Source organism: Myotis myotis, unplaced genomic scaffold (genome assembly GCF_014108235.1).
Source record: "Myotis myotis isolate mMyoMyo1 unplaced genomic scaffold, mMyoMyo1.p scaffold_m19_p_4, whole genome shotgun sequence".
In the NCBI taxonomy this organism is placed as follows: Eukaryota; Metazoa; Chordata; class Mammalia; order Chiroptera; family Vespertilionidae; genus Myotis; species Myotis myotis.
Genome location: NW_023416346.1, coordinates 22,622,509 through 22,636,805, shown reverse-complemented (window position 1 = coordinate 22,636,805; position 14,297 = coordinate 22,622,509). Strand labels below are relative to the sequence as shown.

The 14,297-nt window shown below is 38.1% G+C and overlaps 1 protein-coding gene and 1 pseudogene across 1 annotated transcript; both read right to left on the bottom strand.

Moving 5' to 3' along the window:
* Positions 1 to 21: 21 nt before the first annotated feature.
* Positions 22 to 1,527, bottom strand: CDR1 (cerebellar degeneration related protein 1). Its single transcript, XM_036305702.1, is given in 4 exon segments — positions 22 to 62; positions 65 to 137; positions 191 to 742; positions 1,516 to 1,527. Coding segments are annotated over 4 exon segments (678 nt in total).
* Positions 1,528 to 11,298: 9,771 nt separating this feature from the next.
* LOC118653281 lies at positions 11,299 to 12,776 on the bottom strand (annotated as a pseudogene).
* Between the last annotated feature and the right edge of the window lie 1,521 nt (positions 12,777 to 14,297).

Sequence of the window (14,297 nt, the reverse complement as noted above, 5' to 3'; positions counted from 1 at the left end):
AATCAGTGTCTTCCAATGATTTCAAGGTCTTCCACACAATCCACATCTTCCAGAAAAATCTAGGTCTTCCAACCAATCTATGACTTCCACCAAATCAAAGTCTTCCAATAAAGCCACGTCTTCCAGAAAATTCATGTCTTCCACTTAATCTTGGTCTTCTGCAAATGTATGTCTTCCTTGAGATCTACGCCTTCCAGTAACCTCCAGGTCTTCCAGCAAATCTACATCTTCCAAACAGTCAAGATCTTCCGGACAATTCGGGTCTTCCTGAAAATCCATGTCTTCCAGAAAAGTCATGGCTTCCAGGAAATCAATATCTTCCAATCAGTTCCAGGTCTTCCAGGCTATCCACGTCTTCCATCAAATCCATGGCTTCCAGAAAATCCACAGCTTCCAGCAAACCCTGGTCTTCCAACAAAGCTGTATCTTCCATCAAATTTATAGCTTCCAGCATACCCACGTCTTCCAACAAAGTGACGTCTTCCAGAAAATCCACGTCTTCCAGAAAATTCATGTCTTCCTACACCTCCAGGTCTTCCAGCATCTCCAGGGCTTCCAGCATCTGCTCGTCTTCCAGCATCTCCATGTCTTCCAGAATCTCCACATCTTCCAGCATCTCCACGTCTGCCAGCATCTCCATGTCTGCCAGCATCTCCACGTCTGCCAGCATCTCCACGTCTGCCAGCATCTCCACATCTGCCAGCAACTCCATGTCTTCCAACATCTCCACGTCTTCCGAAAACTACCCAGTTTTCCAACAATGGGCTCAAAATCCACGTCTTCCGTCTCCAGTGTACCGGTCTTCTAACATTCAGGTCTTCCTGTGTCTACGATATCCAGGTATTCTAACATGTTCCATAGTTCAGGTCTTCCAACCTTTCCCCAGGTCCAGACTTTTCTAAATTAGTCTTTCCAAGTCTATGTTCAGATCTTTCCACAGACAAGTCTTCCAACTCAAATATTCCTGCTTCTAGTAGAACTAGCTTCAGAAAATAGTGGTTTTTGCTATTAGGAAATGTGTATTTATTCTTTACAACTTTTAAATATGTTCATAAAACACCTTCTATAGAATAAACACACGTATGGGATTGCTGTGATAAATTTTGCTACTTTACTAATGCTTATAATTTTTATATAGTCAACTATGTTTAGGTGCAAGTACAGTTCTTATTTTAATGAAAATATTATTGAGAGACTATTATTTTAGCTAAAGTTAACATACAGTGGAAAACATACAGTGTATTTATCCATTTTTATAACATCAATTTTTGTTTGGCCTTATGTGACTAATAAGAATAATAATAATAACATTCAATGTAATATTTACTATATCCAGGCACTGTTCTAAGGTCTTTATATACATCAACTTACTTAATTTTCCCAAGAACCCATTGAGGGTAGGTACTATCATCCCTGTTTTACAGATGAGGAAACTGGCACACAAAGGTGAAGTAACTTGTCCAAAAGACACAACTAATAAATTATTGAGCTAGAATTTGAACCCAACTAGCCTACTTTCAAGTCCATGATTCTAACCACCATATTATAAATCTGCTGTTGAAAATCAAGATGAGAATTATGAGATTCAAAGCTTGATTGTTTTCATTTTATATGGAAACTATTATAAAACCTTATATACAAACGGTCTTACTGTATCTTGTCACTATCAGAACCTATGTGTTTGTATTCATAGATCTTATTCCTTAACCAGCTACTATCAATCCCTTGCTCATGTATATGGGACTAGGCACAAACACTTCTTCATACCATTTTCAATTTGGGTAGAAATACTATGAGAGCACTGAGTTCAAGTACCCTTTGATTTAGAATCATATTCATAACTCCATGCTTTGAGTACTGATGCATGGGATTTAACTCTATCATCTACCTTAATTCCTTATCTCTGACCATTCTCCAGTTTGTCATCTTACCATCTAGACCATTTACCATTACTTTGTTTCTGACCTCCAGGATCCACCTGCTTTAAATGTCACTGAACTCCCAGCATGCTGATCTAGAGAACTACTTGGTTTTCCAAGCCTCAGCTCCTATAAGGAGCTACCCATACCTCTGGTTGGCATTACAAGCATTAAAGCCACATAATGGAATTTTGATTAGGCAAGAAATCTCTAAAGATTTAGAATTATCTACATGGTAATACAAATTAATAATAAAAATAATAATACCTTAAAATGTCTAATGATTTAGTTTACAAAGTGTTGTCACTTCATTCGTTCATTCATGCATTCATCAATTTGTTCAACAAATATTTATTGAGTACCAACTGTGTACTAGGCATATTTTAATGAAACGAAATCATCTGGGGGAAACTATGTTCAAATATTCGAACAAATTTTTGTAAGTCTCATAAGGTCATGAAGGAAAAGTAATATAGGATGCTGTGAGAGTCTGGAAAGTTAACAAAAACATTCCTGAGGAAGTAACATTTATGGTGCCCCAAGGATCTATATTCTCATTTGATTATCACAATAACCTTGTGACTTAGATAAGATGTATGTTTTTACATCAGCTTTAATCTAATCAGAGGTTAAGAAGCAAGTACTAAATATGGGCATGGAATCCATGTATTTTGACCCCCCCATTATTCCATGCTACCTTAAATATATAATAAGTCCAGTTTTGACAATATATATCAAGAGATACAAAAATGTTTTGTACTCTTTGACTTAGTATTTTCACTTCAATGAATTTACTCAAGGGAAATATCTGAAATGTGGATAGCTCATTCACAAAGATGTTCCTCACATAGTTATCTGGTATAGTTAAAAACAGAAAAACCTACAGGTCTAATTTTAAGGGCATAATTAAGTAAATGTGCTATTTCCATATGATGGAATATTACTCCATTAAAAATTTATGGTCTATTTAAGTTATATAATACTAGAGGCCCAGTGCATGAATTTGTGCACCAGTGGGGTCCCTCGGCTTGGCCTGCAGGATCAGGCCAAAACTAGCTCTCTGACATCACCCGAGGGGTCCCGAATTGGGAGAGGGTGCAGGCCAGGCTGAGGGACCCCACCAGTGCATGATTGGGGCCAGAGAGGGGTGCAGGAGGTTGGCCAGCTGGGGAGGGCTCCAGGGCATGTCTGGCTTGTCTCCTTCAGTCCCAATAGGCCAGACCCCAGCAGCAAGCTAACCTACCGGTTGGAGCATCTGTCCCCTGGTGGTCATTGCACATCATAGTGACTGGTCAACCGGTTTACTGTTCCCTGGTGGTCAGTGCACGTCATACCGACTGGTCAACAGGTGGACTGTCTACCTCCTGGTGGTCAGTGCATGTCATAGCGACTGGTCAACCGGTCGACTGCCTGTGTCCTGGTGGTCAGTGCACATCACAGCGAGCAGTTGAGCAGCCTTAGCATATTACACTTTGGTTGAATGGCCTACCAGACGACCCGTAGCATATTAGGCTTTAATTATATAGGATTAAGTTAAATCAGCATGTAGAATTGTATACAGTATGATTGCAATTATTTTAAAATAGAGGCCTGGAGCATGAAATTCTTGCACTTGCGGTGGGGGGAGGGGTCCCTTAACCTGGCCTGTGCCCTCTTGCAGTCTGAGAGCCCTCAGGGGATGCCCGACAGCTGGCTTAGGCCTGCTCCCCTTAGTGCTGCCATGGAGATGGGAGAGGTTCCCGCCACCACTGTTGTGCTCACCAGCTGTGAGCCCAGCTTCTGGTTGAGCAACGTTCCCCCTGTGAGAGCTCACTGACCACCAGGGGGCAGCTCCTATGTTGAGCATCTGCCCCCTGGGGGTCAGTGCACATCTTAGTGACCAGTTGTTCTGCCATTCAGTCGATTTGCATATTAGCCTTTTATTATATAAGATGTATAATCAGACAAATGACTAGCAATAAACCCATTATAGATTGTGACCTAATTTCACTAAGTGGATAGGATAATGTGTGATTTTCATTTACCTTTTTATGTTCTTTTTTCTTCCAAACTTCTTACAATGTGAAAGTGTTTTATATTTCTGAAAAAAATTTAAATGGTGCATAAGACCATTATTTCTTCACCTTTTTATTGCACATATAATCAAGTTTTACTGTTGAAAATACTTTAGAGTATAAGTAAGCACAGTGAAAAACTTAAAATCTAAAATAAACTCAATATTCAGAGATAATGCTATAAAATTTTTGGTGTATGTTCTTCCATACTATTTCACAGGTATTTTTGCTTTATTTTACAAAATGGTATTCTTTTAACCTAATTTTTCCACTTAATAAATTGTACACATCTTTCTATGTCAGTAACTGTGCATCTATATTATAATTTTAATATATTACTTATTTACTTGAGTTTTTTTCCTTTTTTATTATAAAAACTGCTGTGATGAGGACATATGTTGTGCAGAGCACAAACTGCCTCATCTTAGATGGTGGCTCTGTACTTTATTGTGTGCAAATTTACTCAGATATTACTTAAAATAAATTCTTAAAAGCAGAGTTGCTGATCTAAAGGATATGTACAACATAAAGCTTATCACAGCATAAAATTTATAAGTAATCGAGATGTCCAACAATTGGGGTAGATAAATAAAATGATATTATAAGTATATGATGGAATACTATACAGCCATTTAAGTTTATACCACAGAAGAATATTTCCTGAAATGGGAATGTGTTCACAAGATCTCATTAGTGAGAGGAACAGGTCACATGAATGTAAATATATATATACATATATATGTTATTAAATTTTTTTAGAAAGCCCTCACCATTTTGGCTCAGTGGTAAGAGCGCTGGCCTGTGAACTGAAGGGTCTTGGTTTCAATTCAGTCAAAGGCAGGTACCACAGTTGGAGGCTGGGTCCCCAGCCCCAGCCCCAGTCGGGGCACATGTGGGAAAGAACCAATCAATGTCTCTCACATCGATGTTTCTCTCTGTGTGTCTCCCCCTCCCACCCTCTCTAAAAAATAAATAAATAAATAAAATATCCTCGGGTGAGGATTAACAAAAAAACACAGAACAAACAAAAAAAAATTATAGAAAGAAAACTATATAAATGTCCTCAGAAAAATAACCAGAAGAATATACATTAAAATGTTCATAGTAAATGTCCCAAAAGGAAAATGTACAGATTATAGTATATTTACACAATGGAATATTATACTACACCTAAACAACAATAATATGGATGGATTACTTTTGTAATGTTAAATTAAAAGATCAAGTACCAGAAGACTATGTATAACTAGATATCCTTTATATCTTATTTAAAAACAAGTAAAACTAATAACTATAGGGTGTCCCAAAAATGTATACACATACTTTGAATAATTATAAAGGCAGTTTTTATTAAAATGCATTTCATTTTCAAAATCGAGCTATCAGCTGTTACAGTGTGTATACACTTTTTGGGATGTGCTGTATATTATTTAGGCATACATATATATTTTGGGTTAAAATATGTTATTTAAAAAGCCAAGGAATATCAAAAAAAAGTTAGGATAGTGGTCTTTGGAGTTAAGGAAATGGGGCCGCAGTAGGAGAGGATCATAGAAATGGATTGAAGTTATTGTCAGTATTCTAGTGCTCAGGTTCAATGGGTGAGTGGGTGAGTGTTCATTATGTAATTAAAAACATACTATTGACTTTAATAATTGTATGATTATAATGAAAATTAAATAAAGGACAAGTTAATGCATAAAAAACAAAAGAGGGCCATGCATGGATCACTGAGATAATGTGCATGATCTATGATAGCGTACATGAATTATTTATAATCCAGTTTTATGCAATTGAATTTTATGATATTTTCTTTTTTTAAAAAAATATATTTTATTGATTTTTTACAGAGAGGAAGGGAGAGAGATAGAGAGTTAGAAACATCAATGAGAGAGAAACATCGATCAGCTGCCTCCTGCACATCTCCTACTGGGGATATGCCCGCAACCCAGGTACATGCCCTTGACCGGAATCGAACCTGGGACCTTTCAGTCCGCAGGCCGACGCTCTATCCACTGAGCCAAACCGGTTTCGGCAAATTTTATGATATTTTCTTAAGCAATTATCTCTGGGGCTTGGGAATACATGTACTTTTTATTCTCTTGTGGCTTTTTATTCTCTAAATTTTCTGGAAAAGCAAGCCCAAAATTACATAGAATAAGAATCATATCTGTAAAAAAATGCCTAACAGGGACTTAAAAGAAAGTGTTGACATCTTAATAATAATTGCCTCTGTGTAGTGAAATTTCATATAGTTTTTTATGTTTCCTTAGAGTTTTTTTAATCGAAGTGTTATAGAGTGAGATTGTGTTATTTTTTCTGTTACAAAAGTCACATATGCTTCTCATAAAGTTAAAAGGGCAGTAGTATGTAACGAAACAAATAAAAATACCCTTCTCCCAGGCAAGATGATTTATTTGCTCTGAATCTTACAAGAACTTTTTCTGTTTATATGCATGTGTTCTTGTGTGTTTTATAATATGAATCATGCTATACCTACACCAGGTTCTCTAATAATGTTTCATTCAATCTTGTTTTGTTAAAATTGATGAGAAAAATCGATTCCTGGACAGGGCCACTCTATGTGGTTTGCACGTTCTCTCTATGTCTGCGTGGATTTTCTCCAGGGACTCCAGTGTCTTCCCACATCCCCAAATGTGCATATGACATTAAGTGGTGTGTCTATATTGTCCCAGTCTGAGTGAGTATAGATGTGTGTGAGAGGCCCTGCCATGGAAGGGCATCCTGTCCAGGGTGGATCCCGTCTTGTGTCCTGAGGAGAGGCTCCAGTCACCCATGACCTTGAACTGGAATAAAAAGGTTGGAAAATCATTCTGTTACTTGTTTTTATTTACTTTTCTTAAATGTATGTATATCACACATTTATTTCAGTGTTTGATATTAGAAGTGCTTGGGTATTTATTTAGAAGTTTGGTGATGTTTTTGTGACTAGAATATGCCCTAGGAACTTAATTCTTGTTTCTATCAATTAGCCTATGGTAAAATTGGTTTCATTATACATTGTTTCCCTCAAAGTCACAGTTTCCAAGAACCTATCTATGAAGTTAAGTGAGGACTTAACTACTATTCTACAACTTACTGTCCTTCCCCCCTCCCATTTGTGTTCAATAGAAAACCATTGTGTCAGCCAGTAGAAATCCATAGTAGGTGTATTAGGTAATTTATTAAGTTCTTTCCAAATGATAGAATTTGGATTAATAGTTTTTACTGTTACACACAATGCTATACAAAGCATTCTTTTAAATCTATTTTTTGCATGTTTAGAAGTATTTTTATAGGCTAGTACCTAGAAATATAACTGCCAGATCAAAGGGTTTGAGCTAAATTGCTTTGTAGCATGCTGGACACTATCATTCTTTTTTATTTTGTCAGCATTTTGGATGAAAAATCCAATCTCATTCCTTTAAGTTATTTCCCCTACCCCTTACTAAAGTTAAGCACTTTTTAATATATTTATTAGCTATTTCTATTTTGTTGGAGATTGCTTGTTCATCTCTTTTGCCTATTTTTCTTTTGAGCCATTTATCTTTTTTTCTTTCTTGATATGTAGGTCTTTAGATACTAGAGATAGTATCCTTTTGTCTGTTATATATTACAAATATCTGTCATTTGTCTTTTTAAAAGTTTATTTATAATACTATTTGCCATAAAGAATTAATTATGTAAATAGGCAAACATTTTAATTTTTTATTGTTTCTTGGTTTTTGTCCCATTTTTAGGTAGGCTTCTATATCCCCAAATTATAAAAATATTAGTCAATATTTTTTTCTAATATTTTACATATTTTATTCTTAGTGCTTTAATCCATATGATATTGTTGTTTGTTTGTGTGTGTGTGTGTGTGTGTATACCTATGGTCAAAAGTAGGGACCTACTTTAATTTTTCTAGAAGACAAAGTTAGTTTTCCTAACTTACTTATTGTATTGAATGATATTTATACTAATTTGGAATTCTCTTTTCATCATGAATTGTATGAGCATGCTTGTTTATTTTCTGTTCAATTTTTGTCTATTACTGAGCTAATACCTCACTGCTTTAATTACTGGATTAATTATTTTAATTAATTCGTTATTAATTAAAAATATGTTTTGAAATCCATCCCTTCTTTTCAGAATTTATTTGGCTATTTGTATACATTTTCTTTTTCCAGATGAATTATAGAATTAACTCATCAACTTCAGTAAAAAGAAAAAAATTCCTGGAAGTGCCTCGGAAATTTTGAGTCACCTATCAAGAACTGGCATCTGTACAATAAAGGGTTTTGCATTTATCTTATATCCAGGCATCATTTTAAACTCTCTTCTTAGCTCTGTGTTTGTTCCCAGTTAATTATCTTTAATTCCTAGTTGTACAATCATGTCAGTTGTAAATAAGGAAATGTTTGTCTTTTCATTTATAATGTTTGTTTCTAATTTGGTTTTCCTTTTGACGCATTGGTAAAGATCTGTGACTTCCAGGAGAATGCGATTTATATTGATTAATAAAGACGAGGCCTCCTCTTGTTTTTTACTTTAACAGAAATATCTCATTATTTTACTCTAAAATATGATGATTACCATAGTTACTGATAGATACCCTTTTTTGAGTTACGAAACACCTTTGTATTGCTGATTGACTTACAGTTTTGTCAGGAACAAATATAGCATGTTATTGAATGCCTTTTCTGGAATTTGCCCAGGTGATAATATGGTTATTCTTTTTATTTATTTTTATTTTTTAACTTTGAAAAATATTTATTTATTTATCTTAAATTTATCTTTATTGTTCAAAGTATTGCAGATGTCCTCTTTGTTTTGTTTTTTCCCCCCCATTGACCCTCACCAGTTTGCACCTGCCCCTCCCAGGCTTTCACCACCCTTTTGTCTGTGTCCATGGGGTATGCATATATGCATATAAATTCTCTGACCCACCCACTCCCCTACCCCTGCCTTCCCTCTGAAATTCATCAGTCTGTTCCATGCTTCTATGTCTCTGGATCTATTTTGTTCATCAGTTTTTGTTCATGAGATTCCACATATAAGTGATAATTACATTTTTAATCTTTAGTATAGTTAATTACTTTGATAGCTTTCTTAATGTTGAGCTATTCTTGCATTCTTGGAATAAAACTGACCTGGCAGTGGTGTTTTGTCTATGTCAATATTTCATTTAGGATATAAAACTCTATAGTAACAAGTTCCTAGAGCAGTGCCCCTTACCTTTTTCACATCATGGCACACTGGGGTAAATTAAACAGACAAGATTGCTCAGGGCAGAGACAACTGGCTTCCCAGGCCTGTCTTCCCTCAAAGCCTTAGAACAGTGGTTTTCAACCTTCCTAATGCCACGACCCTTTAATACAGTTCCTCATGTTGTGGTGACCCCCAACCATAAAATTATTTTTGTTCCTACTTCATAACTAATTCTGCTACTGTTATGAATCGTAATGTAAATATCTGATATGCAGGATGTATTTTCATTGTTACAAATTAAAGCATAGTGATTAATCACAAAAACAATATGTAGTTATATATGTGTTTTCTGATGGTCTTAGGCGACCCCTGTGAAAGGGTCGTTCAACCCCCAAGTTGAGAACCGCTGCCTTAGAAGATAGCATGTTACACATACAACCCCTCCACAGGACATCAATGTGCCAAGGCATACTTATTGGGAAACTCTCATTTATTGTTTTCCTTTGTATGATATTTTTCTGATTTAATATCAGGATTGTATTAACTTTATAAATGAACTTATTTTTTTCTTATTTTAAAGTCTAAGTAACTTAGACACAAGCTGTTCCCCTGAACACTTGATAACACTCAGCCATAAAACCATTTTGTCCTAGTGCTTGTTTGCGGGGAGAGAGGGTAGAAATGTAAATCTTCTTTCAATGTCTTTGATGGTTAGTCTATTCAGGTTTTCACCCCTCCTTGAGACAATTTTGTCAATTTGTTTGTAAAACTTCCATTTCATATGGATTTTTAAATGTAAGTTGTATGTATTATATTCTAATGTGTATGGTTTTGCATATATATGGTTTTACCTTTTTTTATTCTTTTTCTTAATAGGACTGTTTACATATTTGATTTTCCGATAACTATTAAAAAGCAAATCTTTTTTTAAAATATCACTTCCTGCTTTTATTAATTCCTTTTTTTCTACAGTCTTTGTTTCCATTTGATTTCTTTCTAGATTTAAGTGATTGCTTAGTTTATTATTGAGTCCTTCTTACTTTCTATTTAATGCATTTAAATAATAAATTTTCCTCCAAATACATTTGACCATGTCCCATAGTTTTCACATGCAGTGTAATAAGAGTCATTCTTTTGATACCTTATCTGTAATTTTCCTTTTTAATCTAAGAGTTATCTATAAGTGTATTTATATATTTCAACATGGTTAGGTTTTAGTTGATGTTTGCTTTTTCTATCCTTGTTTTCTTTATTGCTAGTTACACTCTCTCATGGATGGAGAATGTTTTCTGCATGAATTATACATCTTGGAATATTATCTTTTTGTCCTAATGTAAAAATGTTTTATAAATATTCCATGGGCAATTGAAGCAAATGTTGTATTTTCTTTGGGTAATATTATATCATATTTATACATATTAAAGCAAACTTATTCATTGTTATTCAGATTTTCCCTATTCTATTAATCTAAATTTTCTGATAAAAGTATGTAAAATGTCATACTGTTGTTTTATCATAGTCTGCTATTTCTAACCTTTTTTGTTTTACATGTTTGAATTTTTTTCAGTGCATTAAATTTCATGTTTTTCTTATAGGATTATGTTAATTCACAACATAAAGATATCTTCTTTTATCCATTTAATGCTTTTTTGCCTTAACATTTCTTTGCCACTTCTACTAGATTTTTGTTAGTATTTGTCTGGAGTATCTTTATCTTTTCCAGTATTTTTAACTTTTCTGTTTTGTTTTGTTTTAGGTGGATTTTTTAAAGAGATAGTAGAGATTTATTTTCCTATACTCTTTAATTTGGATCCCCTATCCCTTTTCCTGCCAACTGAGCTGATTTCCCACCATTAGTAGAAAGTGATGACCCTCCGCCAGGCAATTGCTGCATGCTGCACCACCAGCCCCTGATTCAGAGGGAAGTCTTTATGCTAACCTGGCTCCAGCTTCAGGAGCACGAAACTCAAGCCTTTGATCACTTGAGACTTTTAAACAGCACCAACTGGTGCTCTAGCTTATTTGGACCTTAAATGCCACCATCTCTCACTAGATTCCAGATGTTATTTAAATTATATTTCAAGAATTTACAAAAAAAAAAAAGAGAGGGAGAGAAGAAGCTTATCAGAATAAGAGCATCCTAGGAATGTTCTTAAAGTCTCTATTCAGCTTTTGGCTGATATATGAAAAGACAATAAATATAGTCCCCTTCCCCAGGTATGACACTAAACCAACTTCTTCTGGGGTCTGGTTACAGTATTCATAAAGACAAACTGCCTTGAAAGTCAGACTAGTGATGCTGTGGCCCCAGTGGCCTCTGCAAGTGAGGCCTTGCCATCCACTGGTGGACAAATGCGTAGAGTCCAGCATCAGTCCCTGAGCCCTCCTGCCTCCCAAGTCTCAGCAGGATCCCTGTGAGGGAGCAGCCTGTACATCCTTTGGAGGACTTCTGTAGTGTTTTCCCGGGCACAGCCTGCATGAATAATGCCAAACTTTCTAGGCACAGACAAGTCAACCACAGTTGAGCCGAGGCGACACTTGGGGCTCTTGCCATCCCCAATTGGCCCGCCATTGATTCCCAAGGACAGCTGAGGCCAGAGGTTCTGGAACTCCTCCACATTCAGAGAACTGGGCTGGGAGCTGAGGTTGGCACAGGTGAGAGCAAGTGGTCCCCCAAACATCTGGGCCAAGTCATGCAAGAAGGCATGATTAGGAATCCAGATGCCTACAGGAGGAGTGAAGGGGTTCAGGTCCTTATTGAGCTCCTCAAGGCATTCTAACACCAGGGTCAGTCGTCCTGGTAACAGGTCTTTCAGGAGCCTCTTGGGTACTTTCACATGACAGTACCTGTAGATGTCGACCACGCAGCCCAGGCACACAGCTAGCGGCTTGGCCTTGCTGCGGCCTTTGAGGTGGTACACAGCGTCCAGTGCCACCGAACCGCTCACTGAGCACACCAGGCCATACAGCCTATCAGTGGGGATGGCCACCACAGAGTCGGAGTGCAGCTCGGCCACGGCAGCCTGCAGCACCTCCATCCAACCAGCTCTCTCCGGGCTTGTGGCCTGCATAGCCTGTTTCCCTGGGAGCCAGCCATAACAGCCAGCCAGGCATTGCCCAAGCGGGGCCCCGATGGTGGAGGAGGCAGCCCTTGCAGGTGGAGCCTGCTGGCCCCTCAGTCCTACGCTGGCAGCCACTGTGGCCCTCAGTCCCCAGCCTTAGGTGTATATTTTTAAAACAACACATGATGAGATATTTTTCTTCATCTAAGAATGCTGCCTTTTAATTCATAATTAAAACATTCATAGTTATAATAATTCCATAATATTTATTACTAATTTTATCATTTTATTATTTTTATTTTTATCTCTTGCTAGATTTGTCAAAGTACATGTCTTCCTTTTCCCTATAGTGATTTAGGAGTTTGAAATATCATTTGTAACAGTGGTTGCACTGATATATATAGACGTAGATATAGATATCTAGAATGTTGATATATATATATTTCCTATATAACAAAGGTAATATGCAAATTGACCATCATGCCCTCATAAGACAGCTGCCTATTACCGGGTCGACAGGGGGTTAGTGAGGGACGACCAAATGACTGAACAAGCAGGCTGTGTGGGGTGACCAGGCTGGCAGGAGGGCTGTGAGGGTGACTAGGCCAGCAGGGGGGGAAGTTGGGTGCCATCATACCAGCATACAGAGGCAGTGAGGGGAGATCAGGCAGGCAGGCAGGGGCAATCAGGCCGGCAGAGGAGGGCAGTTAGGGGCAACCAGGCAAGCAAGCGATTAGGAGCCAGCGGTCCAGAATTGTGAGAGGGATGTCCAACGGCCGGTTTAGGCCCAATTCCCGGGATCGGGCCTAAACCTGCAGCCGGGCATCCCTCGAGGGGTCCAGATCAGAGAGGGTGCAGGCTGGGCTGAGGGGACCCCTCCCCCATGCACGAATTTTGTGCTCCAGGCCTCTAGTGAGTGTGTGTGTGTGTGTGTGTGTGTGTATCTCCTACCTAATAAAGAGGGAATATACTAATGGACCCTCATGTTGCAAAGATGGTGGCACCCACAGCCAATAAGGATGAAATATGCTAATTGACTGCCCTGCCCTCAAAGATGGTGGTGCCCATAGCCAATAAGGAGGGAATATGCTAATTGACTGCTATGCCCTCAAAGATCGCAGTGCCCACAACCACAAGATGGCAGTCAGGGGAGGGCAGTTAGGGTGATCAGGCCAGCAGGAGAGGACAGTTGGGGGTGACCAGACCGGCAGGGGAGGGCAGTTGAGAGTGATCAAGCTGGCAGGGGAGCAGTTAGTCGTCGGTCAGGCTGGCAGGGGAGTGGTTAGGGGTAATCAGGTTGGCAGGCAGAAGCGCTTAGGGGCAATCAGGCAGGCAGGCAGGTGAGCAGTTGGGATCCAGGAGTCCCAGATTGCTAGAGGGATGTCTGACTGCCGGTTTAGGTCCGATCCCATCCAATCCACAGGGATTGGGCATAAACCGACAGTCAGACATCCCCTGAGGGGTCCCAGATTGGAGAGGGTGCAGGCTGGGCTGAGGGACACCCTACCAGTGCACGAATTTCATGCACTGGGCCTCTAGTATATGTGTGTGTGTGTGTGTGTGTGTGTGTGTGTGTATGTAGTTGATTTTCTACTTTATACACTTTTTCATTATTAATACTTTATAGTTAGCATATAACCTATATATATAAAAGCCTAATATGCAAAGTGTCCCCTTGGGAGTTTGACTGGGAGTTCGATCTCTCGCTATGATGTGTGCTGACCACCAGGTATCAGCACGGAATGTAGTAAGGCCCCGGCTGGCAGCCAGCAGCCGGGGAAGGGAGGCCCTAACCCACAGCCGCTAGGGACCCTACCCATACACGAATTTCATGCACTGGGCCTCTTAGTACCTTTATAATAAGAAAATAAATAAAAAACATCCACTTTTCAATATGTCTACTATTGGTTTGTTCCTTATCAGTCTTATTCCCCTTGCTCAGGCTCTCATCATCTAGATTTTATGTTCTTACAACCTCTCAAACCCTCACTACTCTTGTCTATCCTATTTATTGCTTCCAGAATATCTCCATAAAATATAATTTTCTTCATATGACTCAATTCCTGTTT